The sequence below is a fragment of the Mesoplodon bidens genome (genome assembly GCF_964165515.1).
Source record: "Mesoplodon bidens genome assembly, chromosome: 15".
Taxonomy (NCBI): Eukaryota; Metazoa; Chordata; class Mammalia; order Artiodactyla; family Ziphiidae; genus Mesoplodon; species Mesoplodon bidens.
This window is the reverse complement of record NC_138171.1, coordinates 12,687,682-12,703,824: the sequence shown is the minus strand read 5'-3', so window position 1 is coordinate 12,703,824 and position 16,143 is coordinate 12,687,682. Positions and strand designations below refer to the sequence as shown.

Below are 16,143 nucleotides of genomic sequence, written 5' to 3'. Positions count from 1 at the left end.
TCATTCAAATCTTTGCTGGTCTGATGGAAGATCCTGCCTTAATAATTAGTAGTAAGGTTATTTTGGTTTATCTGTTATTTGCATTTCTTGGTGAATTGTTTACTCATGCTTTCTGCCTGTTTTTCATTTGGGAGTAGGGTTTCCATATTTCCTGAATGAATTATGAGAACTTTTTGTATGTTGAGGATTTAATCCTTGTCATATGTTGCAAACATTTATTTAAAAAAATTTTTAATGTAGCTTACTTTTTTAGTTAAAGAAGTTTATTTTAAAACAAACACCTGCCATTTTTCCCCCATTTATCCTGCAATAATATTCTTAGAAATACCTTTTTTACCCAAGCTAATATAAATAATTACCTATATTTGTTTTGGGTTCTTTTATGGTTTAACCTTTGCTCGTTTATCATTTTAAACCACCCACACCCACTTTTTGAAGGACAAAGAACAATTTTTAGAATTGCTGTAATGACTCCCCCATAAGCTCCTGTTTTGACATATTGTTTCCTCCTCCACATGCCTCACTTCCCCATTGAATAAATACTGGGTGGGCCAAAAGGTTCGTTCAGTTTTTTCCATAAGATGTGGCTCTAGTAGCACTTAGTCGTCTTTAACTTCATTCGAAACAGGTTTGTTAAAACTGTATGTGACAGCTGTCATATCAGCAGACATTAAAAAAAAAAGACGTCAACATTGGTGAATTTTTGTGTAGCCATTTTAATATTGAAGATGGAAGAAAAAAGCAACATTTTCATGCTTTATTATTTCAAGAAAGGTAAAAACGCAGCTGAAATGCATAAAAAGATTTGTGCAGTGTATGGAGAAGGTGCTGTGACTGATCAAACGTGTCAAAAATGGTTTGCAAAGTTTTGTGCTGGAGATTTCTTGCTGGACGATGCTCCAAGGTTGGGTAGACCAGTTGAAGTTGATAGTGATCAAATCGAAACAATAATTGACAACAATCAACGTTATACCACGCAAGAGATAGCCGACATACTCAAAATATCCAAATCAAGCGTTGAAAATCATTTGCACCAGCTTGATTATGTTCATCGGTTTGATGTTTGGGTTCCACATAAGTTAAGGGGAAAAAAATGTTTTGACCGTATTTCTGCGTGCGATTCTCTACTGAAACGTAATGAAACCATTCCTATTTTAAAACAAATTGTGATGGGCAATGAAAAGGGGATACTGTACAGTAATGTGGAACAGAAGAGACTGTGGGGCAAATGAAATGAACCACCACCAACCACACCAAAGGCCGATCTTCATCCAAAGAAGGTGATGTTGTGTATATGGTGGGATTGGAAGGGGGTCCTCTATTACGAGCTCCTTCCGGAAAACCAGATGATTAATTCCAACAAGTACTGCTCCTAATTAGACCAACTGAAAGCGGCTGTCAAGAAAAAACATCCAGAATTAGTCAACAGAAAACGTAATCTTCCATCAGGATAACCCAAGACTGCATGTTTCTTTGATGACCAGGCAAAAACTGTTATAGCTTGGCTGGGAAGTTCTGATTCATCCACCGTATTCACTAGACATTGCTCCTTTGGATTTCCATTTATTTCGGTCTTTACAAAATTCTCTTAATGGAAAAAATTTCAATTCCCTGGAAGACTGTAAAAGGCACCTGGAACAGTTCTTTGCTCCAAAAGATAAAAAGTTTTGGGAAGATGGAATTATGAAGTTGCCTGAAAAATGGCAGAAGGTAGTGGAACAAAAGGGTGAATACGTTGTTCAATAAAGTTCTTGGTGAAAATGAAAAATGTGTCTTTTATTTTTACTTAAAAAACCGAAGGCACTTTTTGGCCCACCCAATAATTTAAATGTTCATGAGATAATTACATTTCTTATCTTTGAAGAGTTACCCTTCGGTTTGGACCCTTTGATTTTTCTCATCTTTGTTCTAATCTTAGGAATCAGACGCACAAGGACATCCAGTGGCCGCCAGGTTCTCGCACATTCTGCAGAAGGACGCCTTCCTGGTGTTTCGCTCCCTGTGCAAGCTGTCCATGAAACCCCTGGGCGAAGGCCCCCCAGATCCAAGGTAAGCGGACAGCAGTTCTTGGCCATCTATAAAGGGTCTTGGGGGCCCCAAGAAACCCCAGGGCCTTGTCCCCTGGTTGGTGCAAAGTCAGGAATTTACAGGATGGTTTTACAACGTGTTCAGGCTCATGCAGGTCCCCTAGTCCTTTCATCATGAATTGTCTCTGTGTTCCCACCAACCACGATTATCGTGCCCAATTTTCCTTTCCTTGGTTTACGTGCTAAAAATAATCATTATATGGAACATTCATCTTCTTTCTACTGACTAATGAATTAATTCAGTCTCCTGATCTGGGGGTCCACCATCAGGATGCATACAAACCTCAATTTCTTACCCTGATTGGAAACTGCTTCTTTGTGCATACAGATTTAAGCCCCAGATTCAACTCAGAGAAGCCAAACCTTTAAAGTCAAGGATGTACCACAAGGGTGGTAGTGCTGTGGAGTGTCAAAGCAGAAGTTCTGGAGCCACAGGGAGCTGTGTTCAGCCCTGGCTTACTTGAGTCCAACTTCATGGCCGTATGAGCTACTAAACCTCATCTGAAAAACGGGAATATGGAAAATCACCTCACAGGATCAATGATATGAAATGACAGAATGACATCCCAAGCACAGGGCCTAGTACTTTATGAGAGTTTTTAGTTACTATTATTATCATTATTATTAGTCGCTAATAATAATCCTCACTCTTCTGTTAAGAATATGGTGACCGTTAGGGAAAAGACTCATGAAAGTGTCCCATTCTTACCATCCCTTGTGGGCCGGGGTGGGGAGCATGAGGCAGATGGATGAAGAGCACTGTTCTCCTTGTCCCTAAAGGTAGAGCGGGACAGACGTTTTCGTCTCACGTGATGGATGTGAAGTAATTGGTTCTATTAGAGTAGTTGCAGAACCAGCTTTCCAGAGTCTGTGTGCACTTATTTTGCTCCTGCTCGGCTCTGTGCTTTATGACGGGGAGTTGGCAGCTCTCGTTCTCCCAGGGCCTGCAGGTTCTGTGAGAACCCACCTCATGCCATCTGCCCTCATTCTCTTCACATTTAGGTGCTGTTGCCAGTTCTCAACTCCCTGGCTTCTCAGAAAATCCTGCCCCACTGGTAGAGGAGTGAGACCTTCTCAAGAAACATCCTTTCTAAAATTTCACCTTTCAGCTTCTGTCCTTGTTCTCCGTTTCCTTCGCCAGATCCCACGAGCTGCGCTCCAAGGTGGTTTCCCTGCAGCTCCTGCTCTCCGTGTTGCAGAACGCTGGCCCGGTCTTCAGGACTCACGAGATGTTCATCAATGCAATCAAGCAGTATCTCTGCGTGGCATTGTCCAAAAACGGCGTCTCCTCAGTGCCTGATGTCTTTGAGCTCTCTCTCGCCATTTTTCTTACTCTTCTTTCAAACTTTAAAATGCACTTGAAGATGCAGATAGAGGTAAGGACTCCAAATTGACTTTTTTTTTTTTTTTTTTAAGTTTGATGACACTTTTGCATGATGCGTTAACTGCTGGCCGCATAGTCACCAGGAACTAGAGTTACACAGTCTACTTGCTAGTGCCCCAAAGAAGAATATTTTGAGCAAGAGAACACCTTTTCATAAAAAGTTACTGCCCCCAAATCTTGTATATAAAGGTATATTTCATTTTAACCAAAGGTTTAAATCATATGGTCTGTGTGTTGGGCTCAGTCCCCAAACATGTGCCTATAAGTTGTTTGGGATAACTTGAATTCGTTTCCAAATTGAGAAATCAGATTCTCCGTGAACATCCAGATTTGTGATTTCTCTCAAAAAAACCACAACCCCGGTCCTGCCTTTCCACGTAGCAGCTCTTGGTGGTTTCTCAGGAGCAGCTACTCCCTCTGATGGGGCCGTGTTCTCCCTTCACTGTGGTCCTACCCTATTAGCTCTTCCCACCCAGGGTTCTGGTGCCGGTCAGCAGTGTGTGTGCCTCATCTCTTCTCCTGCCCGGACTGCTTCACCCATAGGCTCTGCCTGTTCTTCAAAGGCTTTGGGGGTTTTGAGCCCTAATTTAAACTATTAATTGGTGTCCTTCTTTATCTTCTTCTCGTCGTATAGGTCTTTTTCAAAGAGATTTTCCTGAACATTTTAGAAACATCAACAAGTTCTTTTGAGCACAGGTGGATGGTCATTCAGACCCTGACAAGGATCTGTGCAGGTATTTTCACCCTGAGGGTGCTCATCTATTTGACTTGCCCAGAAACGCTTCTGATGCTTTCATTCTCCAAAGTCCAGATTAAGACCTTTAACTCCTCCTTTTAGCGTTTTAATGAAGTGCTGAGGAAATCATTACCTTAAAGGCTATTGCTAGCCTAATGACCCACTCAGACTGGTTTGCCCAGGACTTTCTGATTCTAGCATGGAAAGTCCCACGTCCTGGGAAACCCCGTAATCCTGGAAAACCAGGACACTTGTCACCCTACCTACAAGCTGAACGTGGTTTGTAAGTCACAGGGTCCTGGGTCTTGGTGCTGCCAACCCTTGATTGGATGCTAAGGTAAATGTGTATTTCCCTTACACCATACAATTGTGTAGCTATAAACCGAGCATCTATTTGTTATCTGAGTAACTGCATAAAAGTTACACAACTTTAAGAATTGGATCAGGCAGTTGTTCTCCCTTTTTTTGATGAGGAAAGCGAGCTGTAGAGAGGTGGAAGCAGCTGCCTAAGATTTCATTTAGTACCAGGGCAGGCCTAGAAAGAGGGCCTTCCACGCTCCTGGTCCTTCCAACATGCATTTCCAGAGTGAGGTGTGTCCAGCCTGAGTTAGTAATTCACTGCGAAAAGTTTTTGACCAAGGAATCTCATTTAATAAGATAACGTAACTGCTGTCTGTGTTCAGTCAGAATTTCTAATATCCATGTGTTATTTTCCAAGATGCCCAGTGTGTTGTAGATATTTATGTCAACTACGACTGTGATTTAAATGCTGCTAACATTTTTGAGCGCCTCGTAAACGATTTATCCAAAATCGCTCAGGGAAGAAGTGGACACGAGCTGGGAATGACACCTCTGCAGGTACAAACACTGAGAACATTCGTTTATAATTTAAAGTTCATTCATTTCAGTAAACATTTGTTGAGAGTCACCGTGTGCCAGGCACTGTCCTTGGTGCTGGGGATACAGCAGTGAAAAAAACAAACACGCACATCCATGTGCACAATTGCTGTGGTCCCAACACTTAAAAGCAGACAATGAAGAAATAAGCCACAGAGAAAAATAAAGCAGGGACGATAGAGAAAGGATGTTGGAGGTAAGGGTGGTGCCATTTTTAGTGGGGCATCAGGGTAGTCTCCCTGAGAAGGTGACACTTGAGCTGAGACCTGTAGGAAGCAAGTTCACTCTGTCACCTTTCCATAGATCATGTGAAAACAGGATCCCAGACTCCAGTAAAGGCAAAGGAGGTTGCTTCTTATTAGATTCCCTCATTATTAGAGTGCCTACAAAGAGAATAGTATTCTTAACCTGAGGTCTCTGAAGAAACTGGTCAGAAGGTCTGTGAGCCACTTGGAATTATATATAGAATTTTGGTGTATGGGCATTTTTCCTAGATGAAGGTCCATAGTTGTCATTAAATTCACAGAGAGAGATCCATACTATTTTAGATGCTGTTTTGAGTCTAAAATATATGCTTTTTTTTTTTTTTTTTTTTTTGGGCTGCGTGTCTTGTGGGATGTTGCCCTGACCAGGGATTAAACCTGCGCCCTGGCAGTGAAAGCCCGAAGTCCTAACCACTAGGCCACCAGGGAACTGCAACATTCTTAAAGACATTTACAACTTGCATTCAACTTTTAAGAAATGCTACTTAAAAGAAAAAAAAACAGTTTTTTATTTACTTGCAGAATAAGCCTTAAAATCGAATGCTTTTGTGGGTGTTTAGGGGATAATGGTATGTCCACAATCATTCATCTGCTGCAAAAGATTCTTTTCTCTTTTTTCAAGGTCACTAGTTAAGACCCTCTTTATTTTTTTAAATGGTATTTTTAAGTGTTTTGTCTAATTTAAACAAGCAATGAATGAGGACTTTCTTTTAAAAAGTCCAGATAATACTCTGTTTCAGGAATGCACACGTCCCATATTTTTGCTGCTGGGGAGTTTGTAATGAACACCTTTAAAGATGTTCATGGTTTTTGCAATGAGCCGCCAATATTTATGTCACCCGTTAGCTTTTCCTTGGGTTAATAGCACTGAATGTCAGTGCTTATCTCGTGTCGTCTCAGGATTCCCGGAGCCCTCTAGATGTCGGCACTTAATTTATCTGCTGAGTCTCTGTGTTGTGTCACTTTCGTCCTTTAGGAGCTCAGTCTGAGGAAGAAAGGCCTGGAGTGCCTCGTGTCCATCCTCAAGTGCATGGTGGAGTGGAGCAAAGACCTGTATGTGAATCCCAACCACCAGGCCAGCCTCGGTGAGAGACCCCTGCTGCAAACAACCTCCCCATCCAGACCTCACCCCCACCACGCACAACAGGCTACTTACGTCGTTGGGAGAAGCTATCCTGATATAGGTGTCTTAGAGTTAGCAAAACACTTTCATTTGCAAACTATGTGAAGTATTTTGAATGTTCTGTTTTTTCATCCATCTGGAATTTGGGGGGGAATAGTGTGAGTTGTGCTCAAACTCCATTTTTCCAAAAGGGGAGCCAGTTATTCCAACATTTTTTTAGTAGTCTCTCCTTCCCTCACTGATTTGAAGCACCACTGATTGGGTTTATGATATACCAAATTCTCCTGTGTGCATTAAGTCTGTTTCTGAATATTCTGTTCTATTGATTTGTCTGTTCTTGCACCAATATCACGCCTTTCAAATGCCTAGAGTTCTTAGCAGTGAGTTTTGATACCTGCTAAGACAGGTCCTCCTGTTCATTGTTCCTTAAGTGTCTTGACTGGTTTTGTACTTTTGTTCTTTCATGTGAATTTTAGCATTAGCTTATCAAGTTCCACAAACAAGTAAGTTGTTAAGTAACTGAGTGAGATCAAGGTGCTCATGACCCTTACAGTACAAACTTTATTGTTACAGGTCTGGGAAAAGGAACTGCAGAGGCAAACCTCACCTCAGCCGTGTCTCTGTCCCATCTGTTTATTTGGTTTCCTTTGCTTTTATGTCATCGCAGGTCAGGAGAGGCCCACGGATCAGGAAATGGGGGACGGGAAAAGCCTTGACATGGTGAGACGGAGCAGCGTGACATCCATGGAGTCCACGGTGTCCTCGGGGACTCAGACGGCCGTCCAGGATGATCCAGAACAGTTTGAGGTCATCAAGCAACAAAAGGAGATGATTGAACACGGCATTGACCTGTGAGTGTGGCTGTCGCTCTAGCTGAATCTCTTGGGAACCTGGCACTGACTCCTCAAGACGAAATGCCTGTTTCCAGAGACTAGTGCTGGCACTTGTGCCCAGGCCTGATCAGGCTGGGCTGAGAGTGAGTGTGTGTGAGAGAGAAATTTAATAGCTTTGTGTGGTTGATGCCTGGTCTTTCCCCCCCACCAATTAAAAAAGTCAAACCAGTTTAGAAAATACAGAAAAGCATAAAGCAAGAATGTTAAAATCACTCATACAATTACTACCTAGAGGAAATCACCTTTAGTAACACTTTTTTCTAACTGTGTATTGTGAAAAATTTCAACATACAGAAAAATTAACTTTTGCCATATCAGTGTTATCTGTGTATTTTTTTCCTGAACCATTTGAAAGTAATTTGTAGCCATCATAATATTTCAGCTGTACATAGTTGAGAAATAAGGACAGTCTCCCATATAACCACATCATCATCATTACAATCACTGGTAAATCATGTTTCTTTTCAGTTTTTTTATACACAAAAGTACATACACACACAATCTCACATCCTGTCCAACTTTTGAATGATTAATTTTGTAAACTCAATTTATTTTAAAAGTTGATGTTATAATACTCATTTATTAATTAAAATGTTGATCTCCTCATTTCCACTCTCACCATCCCTGCATCCCTCCCAGTCTGTTCTCCCACAGCAGTTAAAGGAATCTTTTAAAAACTTAAATCAGGTCTTGTCACTCCCTGCCTACAGTCATTGCAGGTTTCCCATTTCCTCCCCACAGCCCGATCCAGCCTCCAGCCTCCCTCACTGACCTCATCCCCTTTCAGTACTCCTGGGTCACAAGGGGCGTTTCAGTCCCTTGAACACCTCAGGCTTTTTGCACTATTGCACCTTCTGCTTAGAATATTCTTGGATCTTTTTCATCCTTCGGGCTTGGCAAAGCATCTCTTCCTGAAAGAGGCCCCCTGTAACCACACTCTCTGAACAGTTCTGAGGTAGTCTCTGTCCCTGCACCATAGTCATAGCCTGTCCTCACAGTCCTTTCCACAGTTTGTACTTATACATGAAGATCATTCCCCAATGCATGGCCTGGTAAATAACAAGTTGAATTTATACGTCAATTAAGTTTGCCTGCCTTTAACAGAAAATCCAGAAATAACAGTGCTTAAGCACCATTAAAGGAAATCCCAAAGGGGACAGGCTAGGACAGTTGCAGTGACTCTTACGGATGTCAGAGACCCAGGCTCCTTTTATCTTTCTGCTTCATCATCTTGAATACAGTTTTCATCTTCAGTGTTGCTTCATGGTTTAAGAGGACTGCTGGAGCTCCAGACATCACACATATATTCTGGGGAAGAAGGGGAAAGAGCAAAAAATGTACACCTCCCTGCCAAGTCAGCTTTGTTTAAGGATCCTTCCTAGAAGTATCCACACCACTTCTGTTCATCTCTCACTGGCCAGAACTTTATCACATGGCCGTACTTTGTCTAAGGGGGGCAGGGGAATGTAGTTCTTATCCCAGATAGTTGTGTGCCCAGCTAAACATCTAGGCTTTATTAGTGTTGGAGAAGAGGAGAATGGATATTGGGTGACAACCAGCAGATTCTGTTAAAGCTAGGTCAAAAATTAAAAAGTGGAATTGAGAAAAACTACCAGGACACACAGTTCATGCTGTTACTGTAATTTGCCTCAAATGCTAGCTTTTTTCTATCCTCCAGAGTTTGAAATAAGCAACCTGTGTCCCATCTCTTGAAAAAGGTTCAACAAGAAACCCAAGAGAGGGATCCAGTATCTCCAGGAGCAGGGCATGCTGGGAACGTCAGTTGAAGACATTGCCCAATTCCTGCACCAGGAGGAGCGGCTCGATTCTGTAAGACTGGGGGCTGGGTACGTGCATGTGGGTTCTTTCAGGTGATTCTGAGACCTTACGGCTTTAACCTAGAGACTGGCTGACCCTGAGTGCAGTGCTAGAGTCCACACCCCTGCTTACAGCAGTCCTATTTATCCCTTTGGCCAGTGTTGCAAAAAGTTCTTTAAAGAGAATAAACCAGCCTCCTGACAGGTGGTTGTGTATTTGGTGGGACAGTGTCAGAGCTAAAAGTGTCACTTGGCTGCTAGAAATTGTTCTGGGTGCTCGTTGGCAGCTCACCTCCCTCCTGAGTGTGCCCCATCATTCCTCCACTTTTCAGTCTCCTGTGCCTCCCCTCTTCCTTCGTGGCGGGACAATCTGAACCTGGAATGGTTGGGTGGGTGGGCAGGCTCAGGGAGTCGCCTAACTTTTCTAGCAGTTCAGCCCATTCTGGGTGTTCAGAGCCGGGGCATTCGGGCCCCCCCCCCGCCTTTGACTGAAGTGTCTTTCACTGGGTGTTCATATTTGACAATTTGTAGGTATGAGTGAGTGTGTATGTTTCAGACCCAAGTAGGTGATTTTCTGGGAGAAAGCATGAAGTTCAACAAGGAGGTGATGTATGCCTATGTGGACCAACTTGACTTCTGTGAAAAGGAGTTTGTCTCAGCCCTGCGGACGTTTCTAGAAGGTTTCCGCCTACCTGGGGAAGCTCAGAAGATTGATCGGTTAATGGAGAAGTTTGCTGCAAGATACATAGAGTGCAACCAAGGGTGAGCACCGTGTTTAAGTCCCTTCTGCGCCCTCTTTTTGCCTTCCTCAGGGCACCAGTCTTAGCGTGGTTGGGGTTTAACCTGTGCCAAGCTATTAAAGTTTCTGTTCACCGTGTCTCATGTTAAGACCTCACCTTGACCGTTCATGTCCCCTCTACAGGAGGTTGAGGACCAGAGAGGCTAAGTAACTTGCCCAAGACTACACAGCTAGAGCCCACGCTCTTAATTATGACAAAAGAGCAGTTCTGTGGGTTGAGAAGAGGCACTCAGGCATCTCTTCCCTAATCAAGAACAGCTCCCTGACTTGATATATGGGGTAGATCTGAAGAATTTTAGTTTTTCTTTGATTACATACTGATGAGCTCCGTAACTAATAAAACCCCACCTAAGTACATGATTTCATCTTGGGGCCTTTTTTCTTAACTTTTTTTTTTAATTAAAAAATTTTTTTTTAAATAGTTTATTTTCCCTACAGTTCAATTTTTAAAATTATTATTTTACTTATATTTGGCTGCGTTGGGTCTTCGTTGCTGCACGCGGGCTTTCTCTAGTTGCAGCGAGCAGGGGCTACTCTTTGTTGCGGTGCGCGGGCTTCTCATTGCGGAGGCTTCTGTTGTGGAGCACGGACTCTCGGTGCGTGGGCTTCATTAGTTGTGGCACGTGGGCTCACTAGTTGTGGCTCACAGGCTCTAGAGCACAGGCTCAGTAGTTGTGGTGCACAGGCTTATTTGCTCCGTGGCATGTGGGATCTTTCGCAGACCAGGGCTTGAACCTGTGTCCCCTGCATTGGCAGGCAGATTCTTAACCACTGCACCACCAGGGATGTCCCTTGGGGCCTTTTTTGATAGGTAGTTCATTTTTGCATGGGAAATGGAAATTGAAAGGAGAGCTAACCTTTATTAAACATCTCCTGTGTGCCAGCCATGCCGTGAGTTTTACATGCATTTCATCTTAACGGTAAGCCTGGGAGGTAGTATCCCTGTTCTATAGGTGAGGAAACAGGCTCTGAGATAGTGAGCAACCTGTCCAAATATTAATCAGCTGGAAAGTAGCAGGGATTGAATATGAATTTGTCTGACTCAAAAAAGCTCATGCTCTTTCCTCTGAACATGAAGTTAAGAATGTCTGAATATACTGTGAACATGAAGTGGAAAATTTTCAGTGGAAACATTTTGAGAACAGTTTTGCCTCTTAAGTCAGCTTGGTTTTCATATTAATTGGTCCCAATCCTCCAGGCTGTCTCCATGAGATGACCTGGTCAGCAAAGGCAGCCTCTGGTCATTTTAACCAAATAGGTATTAGAATTTTCTGTGAAGACACAATTAGATGTTATTTACTTTAAACATATCTCTTATGTGGACCTAGAGACCTTGGTCTGTGTCCCCTAGTCGGTAAATATGTGACCCAATTAAATGTCACGTTAGAATGTAGACCTTTTACAGTGTTCTTCAGAACTTCTCCTTCTCCTGTTGGGGGTAGTTTGGATAGACAAGTTTTTCTTTAGCCTCACATATTACAAGGCTGTGCATCCCCAAGTATTTGTCTTTCTTCTCTTGCCTAAGGTGAAAAAAGTCAGACTTCACCAGCATATTGTTTATTAAAGCAACATAAATATTTTTCTTTGTATATCTGCTGTCAAATATTATAGTGCATAATGTAAACTTTTTTTTTTTTTTTGCGGTACATGGGCCTCTCACTGTTGTGGCCACTCCCGTGGCAGAGCACAGGCTCCGGACACGCAGGCTCAGCGGCCATGGCTCACGGGCCTAGCCGTTCCGCGGCATGTGGGATCTTCCCGGACCAGGGCACGAACCCGTGTCCCCTGCATTGGCAGGCGGACTCTCAACCACTGCGCCACCAGGGAAGCCCTTATAATGTAAACTTTAAATGGCTAATAACTGGACAAGAGTCTTAGTCATCTTTCCACCCGGTGCCTAGCACACAGTAGATACTCTCAGGAACAGGACCAAGGTGAGGCAAGCGAAGCACTAAAGGTGCAGACTGTAAAGAGCCTCGTTCAGAGTCATGTGCTGTAGGGTCGGCACCTGGGAGTAGGGGGGTGCCTCGCTTGCCTCACCCTCGTCCCTGGCCCTGGAGGCTCCTTAAGGATCTTTTTTAAAAATCGACTTGAGGGCTTCCCTGGTGGCGCAGTGGTTGAGAGTCCGCCTGCCGATGCAGGGGACAAGGGTTCGTGCCCCAGTCTGGGAAGATCCCACATGCTGCGGAGCAGCTGGGCCCGTGAGCCATGGCCGCTGAGTCTGCGCGTCCGGAGCCTGTGCTTCGCAACGGGAGAGGCCACAACAGTGAGAGGCCCACGTACCGCACCAAAAAAAAAAAAAAAAAAAAAAAAAATCGACTTGAAACTGCTTTATTCAAAGAAGTCTAAATCTGACACGTATTCTTAACTAGCTTTTTCTACACTCTGGATCATTAGTTATCATTCAGTGATGATGAAAGCATCCTGAAGAGCAGTTGGCCTGCTCTGAGAGAAGCACATCTCCTTGAGCACTGCACCCTTCCAGCCTCGGCTCCGTGTGTGTTCTCACATCTGGAATCTTTTTCTTTTTTTCAGGCAGACTCTATTTGCTAGTGCTGACACTGCATATGTCCTAGCATATTCAATTATTATGCTAACTACAGACTTGCACAGCCCTCAGGTAAAATATTTTAATGATACATATACTATAGTGGCTAAATAAGGAGCTTTATTTGGGCCATTGGCTATCTTCTAAATGGGTTCTTAATTTTTTTAAATTTCAGGTAAAAAATAAAATGACAAAAGAGCAGTATATTAAAATGAATCGGGGTATCAATGATAGTAAAGATCTGCCTGAAGAATATCTCTCAAGCATCTATGAAGAGATAGAAGGCAAGAAAATTGCGATGAAAGAAACAAAAGAACACACGATTGCAACCAAATCTACTAAGCAGAGTAAGGTCTAATGGCAAATTATTTCTATTAATTCCAATTTTCGAGGGTATCGGAATGCATGATTAAGTTCCCTGGTGATAGATTTAATTTGCATATCTAGCTATCTAAATAAGAAATGTGATTAAATTAGTTATTATGATTATGTTGGCGCTTTCGTAATATCACTTAATCTTCTTGCTAGATTTGTAATTAGTTGCAAGATGGAATTTAAAATAATCTGAGAGCTAAATTATTCCCCAAAAATGTTCCTTAAAACTCTGCTATAATACCAGCGGTGATTGTGCCAACCTTGATTAGAATTCTCTGAGTTAACACCCCTGTGAAGCTATCAGTTTCTTTATTTGAGAGGCAGCAGTGTGTATGGTTTAGAGCAGGGGTCCCCAACCCCCGGGCCACAGACTGGTAGCAGTCCGCAGCCTGTTAGGAACCGGGCCGCACAGCAGGAGGTGAGCGGCGGGTGAGCGAGCGAAGTTCCACCTGCATTCACAGCTGCTTCTCATCGCTCGCGTTACCGCCTGAGCTCCGCCTCCTGTCAGCATTATGGTGACTTGTATAATTATTTCATTATATATTACAATATAATAATAATAAAGGGCACAATAAATGTAATGCGCTTGAGTCATCCCGAAATCATCCCCTCCCCCCAGGTCCGTCGAAGAATTGTCTTCCACGAAACCCGTCCCTGGTGCCAAAAAGGTTTGGGGACCGCTGGTTTAGAGCATGGGCTCTAGAGCTATGCTGCCTGGATTCAGGTCCCAGCTCTACTGCTTAGTTGTGTGACCCTGGGCAAGTCACTTAATGTCTTTGTGCCTCATTTCCCATCCGTAAAATGGCGATAATACTTGCAACAGACTCATGTAGTGGTCCTCATGAGCGTTTGTGAGTTAATTGTTGTAAATCTTTTGAAACAGAGCCTGGCACATGGCAAGCACTTAGTGAATGTTAGCTGCTATTATTCTCTTATTTCTTTGTAGGTGTCGCTAGTGAAAAGCAGCGACGGCTACTCTACAATTTGGAGATGGAGCAAATGGCTAAAACAGCCAAAGCCCTGATGGAGGCTGTGAGCCACGCCAAAGCCCCATTTACGAGTGCCACTCACCTGGACCATGTCCGGCCAATGTTCAAAGTGAGTATCCTGAGAAGTTAGGACACAGCTAAGCCTGATTCTAGAGCTGACCAGCCAGAAGCTCACCAGCGAGTTTATAATGGTGAAGAGATTGAGGAGAGGAAAAGGCCAAGCCTGGGTGTGTCTTTCTGGACAGCAACTAAAGCAAGTCCTTCTTAGAAGCCCTGTGATGATGTGAAGCCCTGTGATGATGCTAGGGATATGTCAGCATGGGCTTTACCATCAGAACATCTGGTTTAAACCCTGCTTTTGCCACTTCGTCGCTCTGTGACCATGGTGAGGTTATTCAGCCTCTCTCTGTTCATCGTCTGTGAAATGGAGACAAATACAGAGTGCTACAGGGCTGCCGGGGGGATTGAATGAATTAATAATTATTCAGGCATAAGAGACAGTTTTATTGTGACATCTCATCTCAGTGGTCTCAGGGTTAGTTTATCAGATGAAATTATGTAGAAGTAAAAGACAATATCCTAAGATCTCTTTTTTAAATGTCTAGAAAAGGTACACTTTCTAAATACATAGCACTCATGTTTTTCTCTAAGATGTTTTTATAGTAACTGTTAATATCCTGTTGATCAACTCTAGATTTTTGTGAGCTTTTATTTTCAGGGAATTCACAAGAAACTTGGAGGAAGAGTAAAGTCTAAATAATTAGAATTAGGAACCTTTCAATAAACAAAGTTTATAGAACACAAGTTGCTTATAGATTTCACCTTGCATGCCGGCCTCTGATTAGTGATGGATGCCTGCTGCACTGTGTAAAGGATTCTCGAGCCCTGATTAGACTCAGCAGGGAGTGGGATCTCTGATTGATCAGTGATGTCTGCCATGAGCACAGATAGATATGCTGGTGGCACACTAGCCGCGTGTTTGCCATCCTTCCTTTAGAACTGTACGTTTAGTAAATGGCATATCTGTAGTGACAGCTTTGACCACAGTTTAGGAGGAATTATTTTACTTTGTGAATGAATCAAAGTAGCAGTGAACTTGGCATCCAGGCTGTGCTCATAACTAACAGTGTGGCCTCTAAGTGCTCTTCCACACTGAGATTCTAGACGTTATTGAAACCTTCCTTCCTTGGTAGCTGGTGTGGACGCCACTGTTGGCAGCCTACAGCATCGGACTGCAGAACTGTGACGACACTGAAGTGGCCTCCCTGTGTTTGGAAGGCATCCGATGTGCAATCCGGATTGCCTGCATCTTTGGAATGCAGGTGGGTATAAGCACAGCTCCAGAGATACTGGTGGGCCATTTTCTTTCAGATTTGGAAAAATTTAGAAATTATCAGACATTTCCAATTAGCCAAAGACATCTCAGCAAACTCCATACTCATGCCCACCGAGAGGAAGCCCACAGATTTGTGCTGGCAACAGCCTCATTAGGGGAAAAACTGGAGGTTTGGATTAAAACCTTCTTTGAAGATAGGTGGGGTCCAAGCTACTTAATTGGATTTGACAAAACAGCCTTCCTATCTATCTGGCTAACTGCCTGCCCTGGTGCTTAAAATATTGTTTTTCCTTTTAAAAGCAGTTTATTGTTTTAATTTCCCTTATCTCCAGGTCTTCTCTGGGGGAAATAAATAGTTCAATGCACAATGAATATGTCTGTAAATCTTTTGAATCTTGAAAAACTCAAATAAGCAAAATGCAGTTCTCAAAATGTTAGGAAATCAGGAAGTTGTCAGTCCCATGTATCATTTTCTAAATCACTAAGAATTGGCACCCATTTATGTTGAAAAACTCAGTCTTCTGTTCCCATTTATCTTACAGTTAGACATTTTCTTTTGTACCAAGACCCCGGGCTTTGACATCAGACAGTCTGGGTTTCAAACCTCAGCTCTGCTGCTTCTCTAGCATTGGTCTAGCTAACTTCTCCCTAAGACACCCTTTATTTCCTCATTTGTAAACTTAAGAAAATAGACCTACCTTGCAGGATTGTTGTAGACATTAGCATTTATGTGACAGTCTTAGCATTCATCAGATTCCTCCCCTACTCCCTCCGAAGGGAATGGAACGTGAACATCAGTTTGAGGTCGGCTGCAAAGGAGAGACTAGTTCTCAAACACGAGATGGGCTGTTCGGGTAGCGGGAGGATAGCAGCGTGGAGTAGCTGGTGTGTTAACG

At 43.0% G+C, this 16,143-nt stretch overlaps 1 protein-coding gene across 1 annotated transcript in view; it reads left to right on the top strand.

The window, feature by feature from the left end:
* ARFGEF2 (ARF guanine nucleotide exchange factor 2) overlaps positions 1-16,143 on the top strand; it is a 103,160-nt gene that overhangs the window by 42,741 nt on the left and 44,276 nt on the right. Inside the window, exons 9-20 of the mRNA XM_081255330.1 lie at positions 1,919-2,049; positions 3,229-3,463; positions 4,106-4,205; positions 4,926-5,065; positions 6,344-6,452; positions 7,158-7,341; positions 9,102-9,213; positions 9,757-9,962; positions 12,535-12,619; positions 12,723-12,894; positions 13,869-14,020; positions 15,105-15,233. Coding sequence (XP_081111456.1) covers positions 1,919-2,049; positions 3,229-3,463; positions 4,106-4,205; positions 4,926-5,065; positions 6,344-6,452; positions 7,158-7,341; positions 9,102-9,213; positions 9,757-9,962; positions 12,535-12,619; positions 12,723-12,894; positions 13,869-14,020; positions 15,105-15,233 — 1,755 coding nt within the window. The remainder of the gene's footprint in view (positions 1-1,918; positions 2,050-3,228; positions 3,464-4,105; positions 4,206-4,925; positions 5,066-6,343; positions 6,453-7,157; positions 7,342-9,101; positions 9,214-9,756; positions 9,963-12,534; positions 12,620-12,722; positions 12,895-13,868; positions 14,021-15,104; positions 15,234-16,143) is intronic.